General features: G+C 40.9%; 1 protein-coding gene across 2 annotated transcripts; it reads right to left on the reverse strand.

Moving 5' to 3' along the window:
• Nucleotides 1-3,979: 3,979 nt before the first annotated feature.
• Nucleotides 3,980-22,601, reverse strand: LOC127416891 (sialate O-acetylesterase-like). Of its 2 annotated transcripts, none has more exons than XM_051656479.1 (9): nucleotides 22,447-22,601; nucleotides 11,515-11,675; nucleotides 11,283-11,421; nucleotides 10,922-11,105; nucleotides 10,638-10,774; nucleotides 10,419-10,552; nucleotides 10,121-10,272; nucleotides 9,782-9,968; nucleotides 3,980-9,691 (listed from the first exon to the last, which is right to left on the reverse strand). In XM_051656479.1, the coding sequence occupies exons 1-9, from the start codon at nucleotides 22,568-22,570 to the stop codon at nucleotides 9,455-9,457; spliced, it is 1,455 nt and encodes a 484-aa protein (XP_051512439.1). In that variant the 5' UTR covers nucleotides 22,571-22,601; the 3' UTR covers nucleotides 3,980-9,454. The 2 variants fall into 2 exon arrangements, with proteins under 2 accessions (XP_051512439.1, XP_051512440.1); XM_051656480.1 differs by lacking the exon at nucleotides 22,447-22,601 and adding an exon at nucleotides 19,765-19,799.
• Between the last annotated feature and the right edge of the window lie 872 nt (nucleotides 22,602-23,473).

Consider the following 23,473-nt stretch of genomic DNA (forward strand, 5'->3'; position numbering starts at 1 on the left):
TAGTTATCCATCACAATGGGTTAAACTAAAGAATATATTTCTGATGTGTGGCAAAACGTTGCTTCACAAAATGGGAAGTGGCTTTAAGAAAATAGCTAAAGCATTGAAAATACCCATTTCCACCATCATGGCAATAATTAAGAAGTGCAAATCAACTGGAGATGTTACGAATCGACCTGAAAGAGGACATGTGTCTACAGTGCATCCGGAAAGTACATAAGTATTCACAGCCTTTGCCATGACACTCAAAATTGAGCTCAGATGCATCCTGTTTCCACTGATCATCCTTGAGATGTTTCTACAACTTGATTGGAGTCCACCTGTGGTAAATTCAGTTGATTGGACATGATTTGGAAAGGCACACACCTGTCTATATAAGGTCCCACAGTTAACAGTGCATGTCAGAGCACAAACCAAGCCATGAAGTCCAAGGAAGTGTCTGTAGAACTCAGAGACAGGATTGTATCGAGGCACAGATCTGTGGAAGGGTACAGAAATTTGTTTGCAGCATTGAAGGTCCCAATGAGCACAGTGGCCTCCATCATCTGTAAATGGAAGAAGTTTGGAACCACCAGGACTCTTCCTAGAGCTGGCCACCTGGCCAAACTGAGCGATCTGGGGAGAAGGGCCTTAGTCAGGGAGGTGACCAAGAACCTGATGGTCACTCTGACAGAGCTCTAGCGTTTCTCTGTGGAGAGAGGAGAACCTTCCAGAGGAACAACCATCTCTGCAGCACTCCACCAATCAGGTTATATGGTCAGATTAAACAAAAACAGAGCATACTGGCAGTAAACGTCAGAGATGAGTTTGGCGCACACAGAGAGGTAGCCATATGGAAAAGTACCTCATACCCAAGGTTAAATATGGTAGTGGATCTTTTAAGTTGTGGGGCTGTTTTTATGCCAGAGGTCCTGGACATTTTGTTCAGATACATGGCATCATGGACTCTATCAAATACCAACAGATAAAAAAATAAAAACCTGACTGCCTCTGCCAGAAAGCTTAAAATGGGCTGCGGTTGGAACTTCCAGCAGGACAATTATCCAAAACACACATAAAAATCAACACAAAAATAGTTCACTGACCACAAAATCAAGGTTGCCATGGCCATCCCAGTCCCTTGGCCTGAACCCCATAGAAAATCTGTGGTGTGAACTGAAGAGGAGAGTCTACCAGCATCGACCTCAGAATTAGAAGGATCTGGAGAGATTCTGTATGGAGGAATGGTCTCAGATCACTTGCCATGTGTTCTCCAACCTCATTAGCCATTATAGGAGAAGACTCAGAGCTATTATCTTAGCAAGGGAGGTTGCACAAAGTTTTGAATAAAAGGGTGCCAATAATTGTCACACAAATACAGGGTTGGGAGGGTTACTTTTGAAATGTATTCCACTACAGATTACAGAATACATGCTGTAAAATGTCATTTGTAATGTATTCAGTTAGATTACTCAAGGTCAGTAACGTATTCTAAATATTTTGGATTACTTCTTCAGCACTGGTAGATTTTTTCACTTGTTTTGACTATAAAAACTCTGCCAGTACAGTAAGACAAAATACACGTTAAAAATACATTCTCTGAAAAACCTAAATATCTTATGCAGTGTTGTTTCTGAAACAAGATAAATCAAATTGATCTTGTTTTAAAGATTTTTAGATATTTTTACAGGAAAACAATACAAAAATTATCAAGAATACGATGTTTGCCCTAATATCAAAGGTCTTACAAGAAAAAAGAAATTATGATCCAACGTGAATTTTCTTGATAAAAAAATATGATCGTGCCTGGTAACGTGCATGTAAAATGGCTAGAAATAGCATTTTAGCTCAGCATAAAGCTGACAGTTTACACAAGGTTTATTTCTATTTCTTCTGCTCCAAACTTACTTCAAACTTACTTCTCTATCTGCTCGTATGAATGTAACACATCATAAGAAAGTGTTTCACCACTGTTCAAATGCACTTTGGATCGCATCATTTATATGTATATATTTTTCCATCTGAAAGGACTAAATATGAAATGAAACAAATGACAATAAAATGCAAAGTAATCTCTTCAGTAATCAAAATACTTTTTGAATGTAACTGTATTCTAATTACCAATTATTTAAATTGCAACTGTAGTGGAATACAGTTACTTATATTTTGTATTTTAAATACGTATTCCCGTTACATGTATTCCGTTGCTCCCCAACCCTGCACATATATTTGACAAAAATATATATATTTGTTTTATAAAACTTGTATGTTTGGAATTGTTTGATATCTATTTCAGGATAGATTTTTTGTGAATATTTTGAATGAAAGACCAAAAGGATAAACAATAAGGATATATTTTTCACAGCCTTCTTTTCTCATATTTACCAAGGGTGCCAATATTTTTGGCCACAACTGTATATATACAGTACTGTGCAAAAGTCTTAGACACATAAGATGCTTCACAAAAGCATTTGTCTTAAGATGGTTATTAATATTTTCAGCTTTAGTGTGTCAATAGGAAATATACATTTTAGACTTCCAAACGATTCTTTTGCAAATAGAAGAACAGGGAGCCCTGCAACAGATGACATGGTCCCCACAGAGCCCCCCACTGAATATTGAGTCAGTCTGGGATTATAAGAAGAGACAGAAGCAACTGAGACAGGCAAAATAGATAGAAGAACTGTGGCAAATTCTCCAAGAAGCTTGGAACATCCTATCTTCCAACAACCAAGAAAAACTGTATCCAGGTGAACCTAGCAGAACTGGTGCTGTTTTGAAGGCAAAGGTGGTCACACCAAATACAGATTTAGCTTTTTTTATGTTTACTGGATTTTGTATGATGTTAATTGATATATTAAAACTATTTATGGCATTATTTTTAAAAACATCCTCACTATGCAACATTTTTCCCAAGTGCCTAAAACTTTTGCACAGTACTGTATATATTCTAGCTGTCAGTTTGTCCAGATACTCAGGTGACATTTCACCCCACACTTCCTGTAGCACTTGCCATAGATGTGGCTGTCTTGTCAGGCACTTCTCACGCACCTTACAGACTACCTGATCCCACAAAAGCTCAGTGGGGTTAAGATCCATAACACTCTTTTCCAATTATCTGTTGTCCAATGTCTGTGTTTCTTTGCCCACTCTAATCTTTTCTTTTTGTTTTTCTGTTTCAAAAGTGGCTTTTTCTTTGCAATTCTTCCCATAAGGCCTGCACCCGAGTCTTCTCTTTACTGTTGTAAATTAAACTGGTGTTGAGCGGGTAGAATTCAATGAAGCTGTCAGCCGAGGACATGTGAGGAATCTATTTCTCAAACTGGAGACTCTGATGTACTTATCCTCTTGTTTAGTTGTACATCTGGGCCTTCTACATCTCTTTCTGTCCTTGTTAGAGCCAGTTGTCCTTTGTCTTTGAAGACTGTAGTGTACACCTTTGTCTGAAATCTTCAGTTTTTTTTGGCAATTTCAAGCATTGTATAACCTTCATTCCTCAAAACAATGATTGATTGATGAGTTTCTTGAGAAAGCTGTTTCTTTTTTGCCATTTTTGAACTAACATTGTCCTTAAGACATGCCAGTCTATTGCATACTGTGGCAACTCAAAAACAAACACAAAGACAATGTTAAGCTTCATTTAACAAACCAAATAGCTTTCAACTCTGTTTGATATAATGGCAAGTGATTTTCTAGTACCAAATTAGCAATTTAGCATGATTACTCAAGGATAAGGTGTTGGAGTGATGGCTGCTGGAAATGGGGCCTGTCTAGATTTGATCAAAAATGACTTTTTTCAAATAGTGATGGTGCTGTTTTTTACATCAGTAATGTCACTTTGGTGAATTAAAGTACCAATTTCCTTCTGAAACAGCAAAATCTGTACATTATTCCAAAATTTGTCCGTATGTATGTATGTATGTGTATATATATATACCCCCGTTTTTCTAGTGTATTTTCCCAAATAAACGTCCAAAACAATCTTGAATAAATACAATAATAAAACAAAAGTAATTTTATAATATAATCCAGTTAACATAATTCACAGGTATATGAAATGTTCAGTTTATATCTTTCCAAGACATTTTGCTGGATAAACCTTATGCAATATTTTGTATAATACTTCTATGACTTTGTTATTAAGACAAAACATAATCTGTGTACAAAATTTATTCTGTGCTGTTGTTCAGTTCTGTATTATTGTTGTTAAATCGCAACCTGCAAGATATATTACGCAAGCAGTGGTCTGGAAGATAACTGAATGACAATCACACTTTAAATATTCACTGTAAAGGGTTAAGATTTAGATGCAGTGTACCTTGCCAATATGAGACAACCCTGGGTCGCTAAACCTCGCCCATCTGAATCCTAATAATTGCCATTCTACCCGCATTGATTTCTATGACCTTTTGCTGTTATTCTGTGTCTATTGTCAAGTTTACTGTACCTCTCGAGCGCCCAACTGGTTGTATCACCTTTTACCACCATGTTAAGATCAGTATTAATATTAAATGGTTTTAGAAATGTTACAAATGTATCATAAACATTATATACATTTAAAAGTTCTTCAGTAATTAGCACCAAAATTGAATCAATTTAATATGCAAATTACATTTTTACGCTTTGCCTTATGTAATATCCTCTTTTGCTCATCTCAGTGGCAGTCTATTGAACTGCAGCCAAAAGACCCACACATCTGCCATTAGCAGAGGGTTTGTCAGTCAAGTTCAAGACCCCATTTTTCTATAGTCACTATGTAAATAAAGTTATTAATCTGTGTATTTATCCAGGTTTTCGTTTAAAAGTATTACTACTAGTTTGACCATATCTTACAACATACCTTAGAAAAACAGGTTTGTCATGTGGTGAAGGCACAGATAAAGTGCTTTACAAGTAGGCCTACATTTTCAGAAAGCAGTGAAAGACCAGTTCACTGTTAACATCAGCCAAAGAGTGACCCAGTTTGTGAACATTTCAAATTTGCCTGAAGGCCCCAAAAGGAAAAAAAAATAGTTTTGATCAGTCAACTTAATGAAGACAAACCCATAGAAAATATCATAATATGAACAATGTCAGGATGGATTTGATGTCCATGTTGTATTCATTATTGCAATTCCCCCACATTCTTGTAGTATTTAAATGAATTTGCACATAAGATACTTTTTCTTTTAAGCCATTAAACGAGAATCAAAATTATGCTTGTGGTGAGAAAAACATTAACCTCAAACTTATTTTATGAAAGATAAAAAGTCATACAAAGTAGTCTGTTTATACATTTTGAATATTATCTCACATAAAATGAATTTAACAGTGTGTGACCTCAAAAAGGACACAATTTTAAGTGAAAACTGGTGTGAATTTCATGGAAATTTCTTCAGACAGCTCTCCACTTAAAATGTATGCTGCCTTCAGGTGCTATCAGAATTATCCAACTTCCCACTTCTGAAGTCGTAATTACAAGCTTGTTACGTTCAAGTGCTTTGTTGTCAGAAACATGGATGCCAAGTTCATTTATGCATATTTCTTGGGGAACTCTTATTTTTACACCGTAATACATGCTAGCCAAATGGCTGACGATGATGGAATTTTGGTGAAATACATGCTATTTTGTCTGTGTAAAAATGTACAATAATCATCAAATAATCACTAATATACCTAAATGAATATGACTGAAATGGCAAGTGATAATATGGTAGCTGCATTTAGAAAAGTGAATAAAACCATTATTCACTATTGAAACTGTACTCTCCTGCTCCATGTTGAATGTTGACGTCTTCCAATTCGGAAACTCTGGGTTTCCCTAACGATTCAGTACACTTGACATTGCATCACTTAAGCTGACGCTAATGGGAGTGTCCTTCTACACGACCTATTCAGCTCGCTCGCACAGCGATTGCACTCTAATCACTAAAGTGGACCACGGGGAAGACAAAGGTTATGCCCAACTAACCCGTGTGGAAGAGGTGGTAGGTGGAAATCACGCCCCGTTCATCCTTCCAAGCAGTGTCGAATGACGTCCGCACTGGCTGGAGAAGCATACTCAGCAGCGGGCCAAGCTGGTTCAGCACTCCACGTGATGGCGGTGCTCCAAGCTACGGACTTAGCACTGCGAGCCACAAAAGTCACTGCACAGGCCACTGGCAAGTCAATGGGCAACCTGGTGGTTTTGGATCGTCACATCTGGCTGACCCTCACGGAAATGCGGGATGCAGAAAAAGCTGCTCTATTTGATGCCCCGGTGTCTCCAGATGGCCTTTTCGGCTGCTCTGTGGATAGATTTGCTGAGTGGTACATCACGACTCAGCAACACTCACAGGCTATGAGACATTTTATGCCAAAATGGAGCAGTACTTCATCACAACTGACTCGATCCCGCTCTGTCTCGGGCCAGTGCCTGCTGCCTCAGTGCCGCCAAATGTTGCCACCGAGCCGCCGGTAAAGCCGTGGCCCAAACGAAGGCAGCTGCCTCAGCGAAATATCATTGCGGCGCTCACCCCATTGAAAATGAACGGTATGTGTGTTTTGAATTACCTCGGCGATGGGTTATTACTAGCTAATCAGAGACTTGCTGCTTTGCCATATGGAAAATCTGGTCTAATGTCAACTGGGCGAAAAACACACTTTTCCCTAGCCAGCAAATCTCCTTTTTAGGAGTTTGTCTCGATACCGTGAGCATGCGTACAGACCATTCTTTGGTGTCTGACTAAGTTCAAACTGGAAAAACATTACCACTGAAGTCATTTCAGAGAATGCTGGGTTTCATGGCAGCAGCATCCGCCATCATACCGTTAGGTCTCTTAAACATTAGACCTCTCCAGTACTGGCTCAAGCGATGTTCCACATTGCAACTGGAGCATCGGGCGCATGCGCATCGCGGTGACTCAGCGCTGTCTGGTTGCTCTAGCACCATGGACAGCACTGGCATTTTACCAACAGGGTGTTATGCTGGGTCAAATTTTCAGGAAGAAAGTGCTGAATACAGATGCATCCAACACAGGTTGGGGCGTGGTGTATGATGGATGACCGACTTTCGACACTTGGTCAGGTGCGAAACGGGCGTGGCATGTCAACCGCCTAGAGCTACTGGCTGTCTTTCTAGCTTTGAGAGCTTTTAATTCCTGGCCCATGTATGGCCGGCGAAACGCAAGTATGCGTTTCCCTTGGTGAACCTCCATTCTGTCATCAGCAAAGTCAGAATGGATATGGAAACTGTTCTGTTAATTGCACTGAAATGGCCCAATCAGTCCTGGTTTCTGGAGATGGTAGAAATACTGGACAGGCCTCCATGGGAAATACCGCTGAGGAGAGACCTTCTCTATCAAACAGACGATTTGTCATCCCCAGCCAGAGCTGTGAAGCCTACACGTGTGGCCTGTGAACGGAGCACAGCGGACGAGCCAGAATTGGCTCAGTCGGTTATGAACACAATTTTACAGGCTAGAACACTGTCCACGAGTCGCCTTTACACACTGAAATGGAATATGTTCACTAATTGGTGCTTTTCACATGGTAAAGACCCAGTGAACTGCCCCATAGCATAAATTTGTACATTTCTTTTAGAGCGATTGGACGCAGGGCTCACTCCGTCAATGCTCAAAGTTTATGTGGCGACTATATCTGCGTATCACGCACCTGAAGCCGGCACCTCTATAGGCAAACATGATTTGATCATAAAAATTCCTTAAGGGGGCGGGACAGCTAAATCCCCTTGCCCGTCTACAGTCTGGACTTGGGACATAACTTTGGTCCTAAAAGCACTTGCGGGGCCTCCCTTCGAGCCTCTAGACTGTGTTTAATTGCGTGTGCTTTCTCTTAGGACCACATTACTGCTGGCTTTGGCCTCCGTGAAACCGGGTCGTGATTTGCAACACTGTCAGTTGACAATTCATGTCTGGAATTTGGTCCTGGTCTTTCAAAAACCACTGTCAAACCCAGAAAAAGCTATGTGCCTAAGGTTCTAACCACACTCTTCAGAGCGCAGGTGGTTCACCTTCAAGCCTTTTTCCCTCCTCCATTTAATTCGGATGAGGAACAGTCCTTGCATTTTTTTATGCCCTTTGCGAGCACTACACACATACGTTGAGCGCACCCGCCGATTCAGACTGTCTGACCAGCTCTGTGTGAGCTATGGAGGATGCGCGAAAGGAATGTCTATCTCCAAGCAAAAACTTTCTCACTGGATCGTTGATGCGATTGCCCTGGCTTACGAGTCGCAGGGTGCGAATTGACCAGTTGATGGTAAACTACACTCAACTAGAGGCGTGGCCTCTTCATGGGCATTTATGAACGGTGTGTCCTTACATTACATATTTTGCAGCAGGATGGTCTTTTCAAAACACATTCGCAAGGTTTTACAACCTAGACATAACGTCTCTCTCATAGCAAGTCCTCTCTGTCTAGAGCGCTTGCTATTTCATAGGTCAAACATATACTTATGTCCCTCTTTTTAAGTACAGGCTCCCTGTCATTTTACACAACTGCCTGCATTCAGACCGTTGTATTTCCCACAGGCACTTTTATTACAAATAAACTTCCTTCCCGACTGGGTTCATGAAGGGGTTAATTCATAATATATGACCATAGTTCATATATATATTCTGAGTGTTCCCCTCCTTGCTCACCATGAGGGTCATTCACTTGCGGCATACCCATGTCGGTCGCCGTCCCGCAGGACTACGGCGTAATGTTTCCTCTCTGGGAAGGTTATGTCATGTAGTGCAGCGTGATGGGACTCTGTTCCCCATTAGCGTCAGCTTAAATGATGCAATTTCAAGTGTACTGAATCGTAAGGGAACATCTCGGTTACGTATGTAATCTCGGTTCCCTGAGATACAGGGAACGAGACATTGCGTAAGCTGGCCGCACTACGGACTCAGGCTTTTTGAGGTGTGAGCGATGCGCGCTCTTTGTCCCTCAGAGTGAGGAATGGTGTTTACATGCCCGCTTTTATACTGGACAGCTTCGTGTCTAAAAGGGCAAGGCTTAAACACCATAGCCAATCCAGGTGTTATTGTACAAAGGTTTCAACTAGATTGTGTAGAAGGACACTCCCATTAGCATTAGCTTAAGAGACGCAGTGTCTCGTTACCTTCATCTCAGGGAACCGAGGTACAATACGTAACCGAGATGATCAAAATTATCACGTAATTAAGTTCATGTGCAACATGTCATTTTACACAACTGCCTGCATTCAGACCGTTGTATTTCAGTATTTACTATTTCAGTACATACAGTATTTACGATAATTCTGATGGCACATAAAGGAAGCAATACACAGTATCCTGTACATATTCAGCTTATGTAGCCAAACATTTTTTTTAATCTATCACATCAAAACCTACAAAGAATTATTGTTATCTCTCACCCCCGATATATTTTACATGTTATATAATTGTTCTGCAACCTATATGATAAAACAGGAAATCTCACTGATTGGACAGTTTCTAAACCTTCAGCGATTCAGTGGTGTTGGTCACTAGTTTGATGACCGGTATAGGATGAAGGGTGGTGCAGGTAAGACTTCATCAGAACTGTAGATGGGACAGGCTTTAAATTTACAGGGCCAGTCTTTCCAGAGATAACGCACAGCAGCAATTTGTTCAGTGGGACATGGAGATATACTTAAAATGACATAATCAGAGCCCTGTTTTATAATGGGAACAGGCAACCATGACTGGTCTGTTCCACACATCTTATTCGCAGAGCAGCAGACCTACGGTAGAAAAAAATACATAAACGATCAGCTAGTTACAATTTTATTACAATTCTAGTTAATATATAGACTTGAATTAGTTTATCTTACCTCAAAAAAATCATCATCAAGGCTGGCAGAAATGTCCTGATTAAACACGATGCTAATGAAAGACTGGTTGAGCAGGCCCTGAGTTGGAAAAGGTCCTTGAAAGGACACATTCTTCTCCCCATAGGCGACAGCTCTTGCTCCTAGCACAAGTCTGTATGCCACATCCTGTTTATAACGTGGGTGGATACTATTGAGAAAATAAAATGCAATTGACAAAAAAACAAAAACAAAAAGAAAACAAGAAAGGCAAGTCAACTATTAGTCCAGCACTATCCAATTATTCAATTACACATTTTCCCTTGAACAACAGATTAATTACTAGTTTCTATTCTTCCTCACCTGCCCCAGGGGGATTTTTCATCAGGCAAGTCAATAGCAACAGCCATAAATGTGTTCTTCATGCGTTCATTAGGGGCAAAGCCATAGTCTGCTGTCTGATGCCAGCGTATTTCTCTAAATCCATCTTGCGAATTGTTGTGCCATGTACTTAGCTATGAGAGATGAAATTATTTAAATGGACATTTACAAGTTACACACAATTAATTTGCTGGTGCAATTTCAAGTAATGAGGACCCAAAGGTCTGTTGTCAAAAATTTTTTAGATACTTTTATTCTATTACTGGTATTTTAAATGTACCTGTACAAATCCAAATGGGAAGTCTAGTGCCGTTTGGCCATCTGAGCCTTCATGAAAAGCTATCCTCCAGTCATCAATCATGGCAGGGAAAGAGCAGTTGTATTTATCCCTATTGTGGTCAACATTTGCCTCACCTCGGAAAAAAGCAGAAATGCATGGCTTTGCACATCTTATCACAACTTATCCACGGCTATAATTCCAGCACCTGACAAGTATTACCTTGGTACCATATGGCCCCTGTTATGGTCATGTTGAGTAATGGATGAATCATAGAATTCCACAGCACTGAACTGTCCCATGCTGCAGAGATGTCGTCCCAAAAGTTGCTTTGCACAGGCAGCTGATTATAAAGAACACTCCAGTGCATTCATGTGCAGAAATGAAGCATGTTAAATGAGAGGTAATTCAAATCTACTAATACAACTTAACAAGGACATTCAAGTATAAACCTGACAGTAACAATTGCAACATTTGATATCCTTGTATATGTGCTGGTATTGTACCTGCTAACTGAGCTCTTCAATCCACACTTAAGAAGAGCCCTTTGGGATGACCATGCTTCCACAGGTGTGCCTCCCCAACACGATTCTACCAACCCTATTGGATACTGCAGTATCTCATAGAGGTATCGACCAAAGAGCCAGCATACTGCAGAGAAATGGCTGAAATCCTTTCCACCAAGCAATTCTTAAATTATAAACACGAATATGTTGTGTGTTAGATGTTGCACTTTGCCAACAAGCTTCACTTTTCATCTAGGGAACAAAGACTAGGGTGGATATCAACCTTACGATAATGCAGAAATATGACTACTGCCAGGGATATCCCATTAGTCTGTGTTTAGGATTGCAACATATTGTATACCCGCTGTTGGTCGGGACCAAGGAACTTCCACTCCTGCAAGATCATTTAGCTCCACACTGCTCTGTTCCAAGGCAGCCTGGAAGATCCTCACATAAGGGAACTTAGAAGCCATGGCCAGCTCCTCTTTTGCATTATATACCTATTGAACAACAGGCAACATACTGTAGTTTGTATCTAGTACTGCATGTTAATATCTGAAAATTAAGGAATAAACACAACAAAGTTTTCTCACTTGACCAACAGTGAATGCCATGTTACTCTGTCCACCACATAACCAGATGTCTCCAAAGAGGACATCTATGAGTGAGATGGAACTATCAGTTGTGCTCTGAGATGCAGTCAGGTTGTAGGGACCGCCAGCCCCCACAGGGCTGAGAGTTGTACGCCAAATACCTGTGAGATAATTGTAAGAAAAAGAAAAAAAAAAAACTCTTGAGAACCATAAAGCCTAACTTATACAATGGAAGAAGCCAAACATTTTTCTCCTGGAGAAATTAAAGGTCCCTAGGTGAATTAAGCCAGCATTTACTTTAATGGCGTCATTTGAAAATTTGTTTGTTAGGTCAAGAATTTCAGGGAATATACACGAACCGGAGCACATCATAATTTATATTTTGTCATAATTGCCTGTTTACCCAGTAAGTATAAATCAGGCATGTGATTGGCTAAGCACATAAAAGCAGGAAAATGTAGAGCAAAGTGGGGGACAGTGAACAGCCCCCCAACCCCCCCAAAATCTAATGTTGCATATGTTACAGGGCTCCAGACTGCGACTAAAATGGTTGCAAATGCGACCAAAAATAATTGATTGCGACAAGAATTTAAAATCTAGTCGCCACTGGCAACATTCGGCTTGTGTGCGTTCATATGCTGTTTCATCAGATATCTCATGAATACATCTTTAGAGTGCACACCACCAGTGTGTCTCGCGCTGCTTTTCACCCATTCTGTTGTGATGACAAGCTCGCTGCAGCGCACGCAACAACAAACCCAGCGCGAGAGAGTCGTGAACAAATGACTCTTTTGAACCGGGTCTTTTTCATGAATCACCTGAAAAGAACTGAGGGTTTGAACTCAGGAGCTCAGGTAAGCAGTTTGAATCAGATTCACTTTCTCAGCGAATCAGCCGTCAGTGAGCTCACATTAAGAGTCCCATGTGTATTCCGGGCTTCTTTATAATTAAAAGTCCCGTATTGTGTACCACTTTTTTTCTTCTGGTAATTATTGATTGGGATTGGAGTAGCACAATAAACTGCATTTCGGATTTCATTCAATTTGCACTCTTGTAGTCTCTGTGTTTGGTCCATTGGTAGCAGTAAAGGTTGACTAAGGCAATATTTTAAAACAATTAATGTATATATATTATATATATATTCAAGCTTTGACAGTTAGGACAATTGAGGGACTTGTATACAACTATTACACAAGGTGCAAACAATCATTGATGCTCAAGAAGACAACACTACTATATGCATACTATACTTTATATATCTGTAATGTAGATTCTGAATAGTACTAAATAAAAAAATCTTTTATCTCTTATATTTGTATAAACTATGAAAGGGGTGTGAACATTTATGAGACAAAAGGGAATGCAAACTTATCCTCTCAATTATATACTGCTTATTAAACCTTCGATGAATGGGTTATCAGCTGACTTCCTTTTCTTCGGCTTTCTATCTTGTTTCTGAACAGCAATCTAAATTGAGAAAATCTGTGATTTGGCTACTAAAAACAGCCATTTGGCTCCTTAATGTTTCAGTTTAGGAGCCAATGGCTCCTAAGTCATGTTTTTAGTCTGGGACCCTGCTTTTAACACGATTAGTCGACGTTATCGACAACGTCGACAATAAAAAATTGTCTACAAAAATGTTTGTTGTCGCATGTCATTAAACGTAACATGAGATCACATTAAACTCTAATGATGGCGCGCGAGAGCAGCACTGCAGCACGTGACTGACTGAGGAGAGGAAGAATTACACAGCTCACAGTCCAGATGCACTCCAAACTTTCCAAACAGCGTCAGGTGATGTAGATTGCAAAGTATGAGCGAATTATAATGCAAAAATACAAAATAAGTAAATACAGAAGCACACTAGTTGTGTAATAAATGGAGCCGGAGCTTTTTAAAGGAAACAACCCAGTATTACATCTTAAATGCAGTTATATTTAATGCGTTATAGCTTTATTATAGTTCAAATAATATGGAAGCAGATCATGTAAATAACTACAAACTCAGAAACTGGCATTTCTCTGTGCGGTCAGCGCCTCTTCTATGAGCTGCGTGAAGTGTCCTGATCTAAGGGATGAGGGGATTGAAACTGCACCCGGCTGATGCACACTCTGTCATGGGGACACTCATCCCTTGAGTGCAGCTAGATTATAACGTGATGGCTTGCGACTTACCGAATCATAATATGTGTCACTGTGCATTTCTTATCGTGAAGAACATTGGCAAATGCAGCTTTATTAACCTGTTGATGCTCATTGACCCCACCCATGGGTTTGACTTTACTTTGCTTAAATGAGTTCACATTTACTATATAGTGTGCTGTTCAAAATTGTTCATAATGTTGACAAATTATACATTTGTATAATTTGTCAACATTATTAACTCTTTTTTGACTAATTTAACTAATTTAAGCAAAGTGACATCAGTTCTTTTTTGGGGGGGGGCATGCACAACAACAGGAATCCAGTCGACAAATAAAGGTTTGCGTTTACAGTTTACGTTTATTTGTCGACTGGAGTTGTGTGGATTATTTTGATGCACCCTAAATATGCATTTTGGACCATCAAAAAAATGGAGGACATTCACTTGCATGTTTAGAGGAGGAGGCCTGAAATGAAATCCTAAAAGTCTTAAATTCTGATTTGATGAAGAAACTCAGATACATACATGTTCATTTTTGGGTGAACTATTCCTTTAAAGGGAGAAGCATAAGTATATATATTTAGCCAATGAATAGCAAGCACTCAAAACAGAGAGGACTTGTGAAGAGAGAGACGTTACGTCTGGTTTGTAAAAACTTGAGAATGTGTTTTGAGAAGACCATCCTGCTGAAAAACATATGTCTTGTAAGGACACACCATTCGTCCATGCCCATGAGGAGGCCATGCCTCTAGTTGAGTGTGCTTTAACACCAATTAGGCAAGTCTTACCCTGTGACTCATAAGCCAGGGCAATTGCTTCGACAATCCAGTGAGAAGTCTTTGCTTGGAGACGGACATTCCTTTTGTGCATCCTCTACAGCATATAAAGAGCTGATCAGACAGTCTGAACTGGTGTGTACGCTCAATGTATGCGTGTAGCGGCAGCACAGGGCATAAATAATACAATGATTGTTCCTCATCCGAATTAAATGGGGGAAGAAGGCCTGAAGGTGAACCGCCTGTGCTCTGAAGGGTGTGGTTAGGACCTTTGGCACATAGCCTTTTCTGGGTTTGACCGTGGCTTTTGAAAGACCAGGGCCAAACTCCACACATGAATTGTCAATTGATAGTGCATGCAGGTCACCGACCCATTTTACTGAGGTCAGAGCCAGCAGTAGTGCAGTCTTAATGGAGAGCATGTGGAAATCAACAGAGCCCAAAGGCTCGATGGGGGCCCTGTGAGAGCATTTAGGACTAAAGTTAAGTCCCAAGTCAGGACTGTAGCTGGCCAAGGTGGGTTTAATTGTCTTAATTGAACTTTATGATTAAATCATGTTTCATGTGCATGATACACAGATATAGTCGCCACATACACTTTGAGCATTGATGGAGTGAGTCCTGCATCTAATCGCTCTTGAAGGAATATGAGAATTTCATTTATGGGGCAATTTACTGGGTCTTTGCCATGTGAGAGACACCAATCAGTGAACACATTCCATTTTAGCACGTAGAGGCATCTCGTGGATGGTGCTCTGGCCTGTAAAATGGTGTTCATGACTGAATGTGTCAGTTCTGGTGCGTTTAGCACGCTCTGTTCAGGGGCCACACGTGAAGGTTCCACAGCTTGGGCTGGGGATGCCAGATTGTGCCTTGTGCCTGAGAGAGGAGATCCCTCCTCAGTGGTATTTCCCATGGTGAGCTGTACAGCATCTCCATCATTTCTGGAAACCATGGCTGGGCCATATTGGCGCAACCAATAGAATCGTTTCCTTGTCGTCTCAGACTTTGCATATGACAGAGTGAATCAGGCACACCGGGGGAAATGCATATTTGAATTTCGCCGGCCATTTGTGGGCCATTGTGTCCGCTCCCAGCGGGGCTTGGGACTTCGAGTACCAGAGGGAACAGTGGGTATTCCCCACTGAGGCAAACAGATCGATTTCTGCTTTGACGAATATTTCCCAAATTCTCAATACAGTTTGAGGATGAAGTCTCCATTCGCCTAGTATCACCCCTTGGCGTGACAATAGGTCCGCGCTGTAATTCAGGCGGCCTGGGACATACGTCACTCTCAGGGAGAGCAGATGATGCTTGCTACATAGGAGGAGGAGGTGACGCGTCAGTCTCAACAGTGGCAATGTATGAATTCTGCCTTGGTGGTTTATATATGTCATGTTGTCTGAGCGAACCAGGACATGACAGTTTGCTATTTTTTACTGAAAAGCCTTTAAGCTAGGAATACAGCCGATAGCTCTAGGTGGTTGATGTGCCACGCTTTCTTTGCACCTGTCCAGGTAACGAAAGTCGCGCATTCATCGCACACCGCCCCCCAACCTGTGTTGGAAGTATCCGTAGTCACACTCTCCACCTGACAACCTGCCCCAGCTCGACACCTCACAGATGCCGCCACCATAAATCCCAATGCTTTTTAAAACAACTTCAGTGGAAGTGTTCTCCCCAGTTTGAACTGAGACAGACACTATAGAATGGCCTAAACGTGCTCGCTCATGCGATTTGTTGGCTGCGGGAGAGCATGCTCTTCGCCCAGTTCAGATTGAGGCCCAGGCTGTTTAGATGTTGAAGCAGTAAGTCTCTATGATAGCATTACAGAGCCTCTGATTGTGCCAGTAATAGCCAATCATCGAGGTAGTTCAAGATGCGCACGCCGCTCAAATTCAGAGGGGCGAGAACCGCATCGATGCACTTTGTGAACATGCGAGAAACCAGAGACAATCCGAAGGGCAGGACTTTGAATTGATACGCTGTTCCCTCCAATGCGAATCTCAAAAGCACCCTGTGATGTCGAACAATTTGCATATGAAAGTACGCATCCTTCAGATCTATTGACGCAAACCAATCGTGTGGGTGTACATGCGAGTAATCATTTTGAATGGTCGCTCTGTGAGTGCGCGATTCAAATGTCTCAGACCCAGGATTGGCCGAAGCACACCGTGTTTCTTTGGGAGAAGTAAATAACGGATATAAAACCCTTTTTGGGCTTGACAATTTGGCACAACCTCTATTGAGCTTTTCACGAGGAGATTGTGTATTTTGGCTCATAACACTGGAGAGTCTTCGGACCAAACCGTGGAAGACAGAATGCCGTTGAAATGGGGTGGCCGGTGTGCAAATTGGATCGTATAACTATGTTCGATCCTTTTTTGCACCCATTCTGAAATACCCGTTAGGGCACACCACGCGTCCGCATAATGGGACAGAAGACAATTTGGTTTGCTCACCATATGATATAATGCGTCGCTCACCATTTGGAAGCGGTTGCGCATAATGTGTGTGCTTTGAAGAGGAAAAGGGCTCTTTATTGAGAATGTGTAAGCATCTCGTGCATTTGCAATGATTTTTTGTTGCATTTATTTGAGTGCAAGACACAGAAACAACATTTTGAACAATACTGTGAACAACAATATTCCTTTCCTGACAAACAGCAGTGGGGAGATGGGGAACAGTGTTTTGTGTCTCCAATCGACCCTTCTTTGGAGCAGACCCGGAGGGAACCGCATGCTCTGCTTTCCGCTTTTCCAGCCATTGTGGATGCTTGTCGAAACGGCTTGGAAGGATGTATGGGGCGTGATGTCCATGCCCTGTTACTCGCTGGGCAGAGGTGTGCCGCTACCACCTCCTCCACTTGGGGTAGTTGGGCTTAACCGGTTTCTTCCCCGTGATCCACATTAGAGAATTTGGCGTTACTGTGCTAGTGTGCTGAGAAGGGCGTGCGCCAGGACAGTTCATTATTAACTTCGGGAAAGAATGGGGCAGATTTGCGGAATGCGGCCGCTTGACGGCGTCCAGACTGCAGGAACCATTCATCGAGGCGAGACTGTTCAGGTTCCTCTGGGGGAGACCACTCATGGTTAAGCGCCCTTGTAAGGACGCAGAGCATCTCCCTGTCAGTGGCGCATGCACGCTCCTCGCCCTCGCTGGGGGGATTATCATTATAATCCCCAGCATCAGAACTGCTGAACAAGACGAGCTCCGGCCCTCTGAAAGAGTCAGAGGGCTGGAGCTCGTCTTGCACATAGCGTTTCGGAAAACATGCGCTTCGTGGAAATTGAGGGGCTCGCAAGGTGTGTGCCGGCACGAGGACCACTACAAATTCAACCTGCTCGACATCATTGGCCCCACTGTGCCTCCTCGTTTGAATCCACAGGTATCACAGAAGAGGCGGGTGGGAGGGCGCGTAAGGCTGAATAGTCCCTCAGAACGAGGGCAATTCGTGAGCAAAGCGTCTTGAGACTCATGCCCTCGCAGTGGGGACAGTCTGTCTCTATGAGAACTAACTCTGCGTGGGTGCGGCTCAGACAATAAACGCAGCTCTTATGCTGATCTGACGGCAGGATGTGCCTCTCGTACAAGGAACACTTACGGAACGACATCTTTAAAAATACGCGAACACGTAAGTGACTCTTTTAGATATATAAATATATAAATAAATATACAACAGTTAGTTCCGGTCCTCGAATCTGATTGGACAAGAGACATTCCATGAGCACTGATGGTCTGACACCATCACTGTGTGTGTGTATCATTCCACTTGTGTTTGTTCTAAATTAAATTGTAAGAGCAGTGCATGTGTTAAGAGCTACTGTTTGTCTTTTTTTGTTGTTTTTTTTACATTACATATGTTAGCCAGCAGGTGGTGGCAAAAGATAATTTTTGTGTGTAATATGAGCCAGTTGGTGATGTGAAGTGAATCCGTGTCAGCAACTGTTTACATACAACAGCGCTCCGTGATGGCTACTACACTACTAAAGCTAGGAAATAGCTTTAAACGGCTTTAAACGAACAACTTCAGCATTACGGCTCATCACAGCTGAGAGACACAACAGACTGACTGATTACAGAACTCAAGGCGCTTACCTCTTACCGGAGTTTCCACATTGGATACACACTGTTTAAAATGGCGGAGGACATTGCGGTTTCTATAGTGATCAACTCTTGCACACCGGATACCGTGAAATAGAGAGGAATACCCCTGCTTGGATAGCTATTTTACCACTGAGAAAGCTGATCTTCAGAAAGCTGACAGCATCTCTGCTTGGGAGTGGCAACACGTGATCGCACATGCTCCGTCTCTCTCTCTCTCTCTCTCACACACACACACACACACACACACACACACACACACACACATCCATCCTTGTTTATCCAATAACTTGTTAGAAACAGCACAAGCCGTGATACTATTTCTAAAGTGACATTTTTGAATTACTAACGAAGTCTTGGACACATCATTTGGTTTGAACCAGCAATGGCAGATTCTGATCCGTTGCGTAAGAAAGTAGTTCCATGCACAAATGCGTTTTTATGACCGTACTCAGTTTTTCCTAATTTTTTAAAATGTACTTGTTCATTGAACTGTTGTATATAAGCAACAACACACGAGCAAGAGTGCTATATGGCCCTAAATCAGCACTGCTGTGATTACCTACAGCACTCGGCCTGCGGCCGAATCACAGCAGTGCTGATGTAGGGCCATATCGCACTCTTGCTCGTGTGATGTTGCTTAAATATATATTTATCTATATATCACACAATATACAATACACAATTTACAATTGCTTTGTAAGGATACACAACACCTGCCGAAGTGCTGTGGGGAATCGGGATGCTGAGGCCCGTTCAACAGTGAAGTGTCAAGTGGCGAGGCAGAGTGATGTTCACCGGAGAACTGTAGGGGAGCGGAGAGTCTTCCCGTTGCCATGAAGATTCCGCCCGCTGACTCGTGTATATCGACGGCGAAGGGTAGAGGGCTTTTAGACAAGAGATGATTGCTGTCTTGAAGGAAGAAATTCTAAGGAAACGGTGTTTGTGCACCTGTTTTTATAACAGACAGTTTCGAGCCAAAACAGCCTGGGGCTCAAACACCATAGGTGTAAGAAGGCACTGCCCATATACGTTAATAAATGCAATGTCAAATGTACTGAGTCGTAAGGGAACTCCGGATTAATCTGGAAGCATCACATCCCTGATAAATTAGCCTTTCTTTCTGCATTAAGCACCTGAGAGTAAACTCAGGAGAGTGAAAGTAGACCTAAATCTCAAAGGGAACCTTTAAAGGTGTGAATTAAGAACAGTCTTGAGTTTATCATACCTAGCAATTAATGGAGGATTCTGCTTTTATGGCCGGTGAGTGTCCACTTCAGGAAGACACCTGTAATAGTGAGTAATGAGGTGAATTTGAGGTGTTAGATGTGATATTAGATTGCCTTTCATCATGTTAGCGATTCCCCATAGTAATCCTGCACTTGTTTATTATCACTAAGATGGTCAAAAAGAGCTCTTCCTATCGTGAAAAATTTGCATTGGTATGCTGTACTCTTCAACTGGTTCTATAAACTACGGCATTTCTCCTTTTTTAGAAACCTTGTAATTCTTAGCCAACCCTTAAGGTGAAGTTTTACTACCCTTAAGGTTTACTTAGGAAAATGGCAGTTAATGAGCTTTATGCAACACTGGAGGAAATACTTAAGTAAAAAATAAATATTTAAGGGAAATTGTAGGGGATTATGACGTTTTACCAATAAAGACCCTTAAGTAAAACTTAAAGAGTTGTTTTCTGCAACACCATTCAATTTAAAGGGGTCATGAATTGGAAAAATCAAACTTGCCATGATATTTTGACATATAAGAGTTCATAGCACTATAAAAACATACTGTAAATTTCAGAACGGAAAACTTCTTCATTAGTCCAAAAAAAGGTGCCAAAATGACTTGTTCTCTACTTCCTCCTCACTAATACGTCATAGTGAGGTATTACATCAGCACAGGCCAGCCTCTGCATAAACAGATCAACGCCTAGTTTATCATAGGCCCACCCACCGGTCTTGTGGTTAGAGTAGAGCTGTGTGATTATTTTTGGAGCAACAGGAGGTGTCACGATGGCCGCGAAGATGTCAAGACATTGTGCAGTGCCAAGTTGTGGGAAACTAGATTTCTTGCATTTGCTTCGCAAGGATCCCAACATTAAGAAAGAGTGCCTGACGTTTATTTTTAATGAAGTCCCGGATCGCGTCGGTAAGAACATGTTTTTTGCTCGCTTCATTTTACCGATGATTCTTTCACAAACAAGACACTGTTTGAAGCAGGCTTTGCAGAGACTTAAATTAAAAGTTGATGCAGTGCCAACTATATTGGACCCGACAGTGATGCCGCAACAAACAAGTGTGAGTATCCATCTTAATTGTTTTGCTTAGTATGTTACAGACTGTTAGATGTGTACGGAGTATTTAATTTGATCCTAGTGATTTTAGACGCTCGTGTATTAGTTTTAATGCACAGGGATCTCTAAGCAGCATATATTTTCTTGTTCTGTTGGCATGATGGCACAATTGCCACAGATGCACCTAGAGTATTGATATCAATATATTTAGACAATCTCTTTCCTTTTTAATGAAAACATGACTCACTGTAATGAACAACATATGCGCTTGTCATTACACTTAATATATTATGAAAGATGATTATATGATGAATGACAGCGCGACAAACACCGGTGAATGTATCCTGTATACGTTTACATGTTGCACGGTAAGTGTATCCTTTCACAGTTATTAATGTGATAGCACCATGTATTTACACTTTATCTGGTACTGTCATGCGTTACTCAGCATTTGTAAAACACGGAAATGTTTCACCGTTGGAAAATGCCCCAACTATGTAACAAGATACACACCGTTGCGTCGCGTCTTGGTTTAAACAAGAATAAAAGTAATACCTATGACACAAATAGACAAGTAAATTACAGTGATTACTTAACACGCTGTTGCAGACCGCAGTATCCGTGGTGTTTGTGGAGGGGGTTAATTCGGGATCAGACTCTGGCTCAAACATGTATGGATGAATTCCTCCGGTTATAATTTTTTTTAACCATCCAAACAACCCCACATGCGAGTAATGGCGGGGGCATTTACACTTATCCACATGCAAAGATGTTACCCAATCACAGCAGTGGGCGTTTAAACTAAGTTTTCAAGAACACACGCCCCAAAAAACTGAGCATTTGAATCAGAGGCACAAAACTGGATAAAAGAAATGACCAATTATTCCTAAATTATGACTACTTTTAATGAAAAAAAAATAAAAAAATCACACTAACATTATAAGTGGACCTCAAAGAACATTATATAATAAAATAAAAATCCAATTCATGACACCTTTAAGGGAAAATTAAAATTTAGTGTGATCTTAAGGGAAATTTTCACTTAAGGTGCTTTATGCAACCGGGCACAGAGACAGGGTGGAAAATTATTATATACTACTAAATTATTACTAACAATTATGAAAAAAACTTTATTAACTTTATAAGTGGACCTCAGGGAAGATAATAAAATTATATAAAAAAAAGTATGTCATGACTCCTTTAAGCTGTGTACATTATCATGCATTCAAAGTGCAAGGAAAGTATTTTAATTCCTTTCACTTCATGGTTACACCACATGAAGTCATTAAATAAATAAAAAAAATAATAATTTGTATAAAATTCTATAAATGTTTTACAAAAATGTCTTAAACTAAATTGGACGTGTTTTTTTGTTTTTGTTTTTTTTACTACATTTTAAAAAGATTTCACATTTGTATTACCTCTGACAACCTTATTTGTTAATGACCCCTACACTAACTTTATTATTTGCAGCAAATCAACACTTCCATACATTTTTCATTGCTGCATAATTTGGAACTCTCTCTCTCTGTAATGATCATGTGATACAAAGCAATTCACTATGAAAGCAGACGTAGACCTTTACTCCTCCACTGGAAAACAATTCATACTTACCATTGATAACAGGAGCATAATTCGCTGAGATCTTAAATGGTCCAGACAACGACACCGCAACCTTGGCTCCTGTCTTCCCATACCCCCACACGACTGCTTTGGCTGGGGCTTTCTGCAGAACCATGTGATCTCCATAATAAGAAGCGAACTGAAACACCATCCGCTGAAGATACAAGGAAATAGACATAATGTGTTAACATTTTTACTGGTGAGATGCTGCATCGGTCGCATGCACATACAGCAAGTCTAGATTTCACGTTCAGTCAAGACAAGATAAGGAACATTTGACAAATTTCAACTTTGCTATTGCAGATCTGCGTTCAAGCCTCCCCAAAAATCATACGTGCAGCGTTATAAAACATTAGTTTTCATATATGCGTGTAGAAACTCATGTAAGCATTACAGGAACCGCAATAAACAAAATAATCAGTTAACTAAATTTACGGCATGGCTACAATTCACGACTTACCTGCCGATAAAACAGTGGCAAAGGCGCTCAAAACAAGCGATAGCCTCACCAGTGTCGACAACATCGCTCCAAATGATTCAAAACAAGGAAGTATCAAACGTGTCACGAGCTCTGCGACATCTACAGCAGGAAACCATATTCATAATCACCAGTATCCACTAAGTAAAGACTAAATAATCAAACACATAGTAATTATACCCTAACAATTATTAAGCGTTTCTTAGGTTTTGAGGCTTATAAGTTTATTGTCAAGAGACCCATACAAGTATTTTCTAATTAGTAAACGTTTAACACTTATGTATAAACAAAAATAGTAATTTTTAAATTAACCTCCCTTCACATTGTTTTTATATGTTCCTCTGACTAAATAAATACCCATTTGACAGCTTTTATTGGAGCTGTAACACTCTGCTTTATGACAAAATTGCATGATAGAACTCATAGTAGCCAAGGGCGTAGCAGCCGCGGGGGACGTGGGGGACACGATCCTCGCACTCTTTATAAAGGTGATATTTGTCCCTCGCACTTTTCCAAGCTAAACCCATACAGAGTCCAAAT

Source organism: Myxocyprinus asiaticus, chromosome 26 (assembly GCF_019703515.2).
Source record: "Myxocyprinus asiaticus isolate MX2 ecotype Aquarium Trade chromosome 26, UBuf_Myxa_2, whole genome shotgun sequence".
NCBI classification, from domain to species: domain Eukaryota; kingdom Metazoa; phylum Chordata; class Actinopteri; order Cypriniformes; family Catostomidae; genus Myxocyprinus; species Myxocyprinus asiaticus.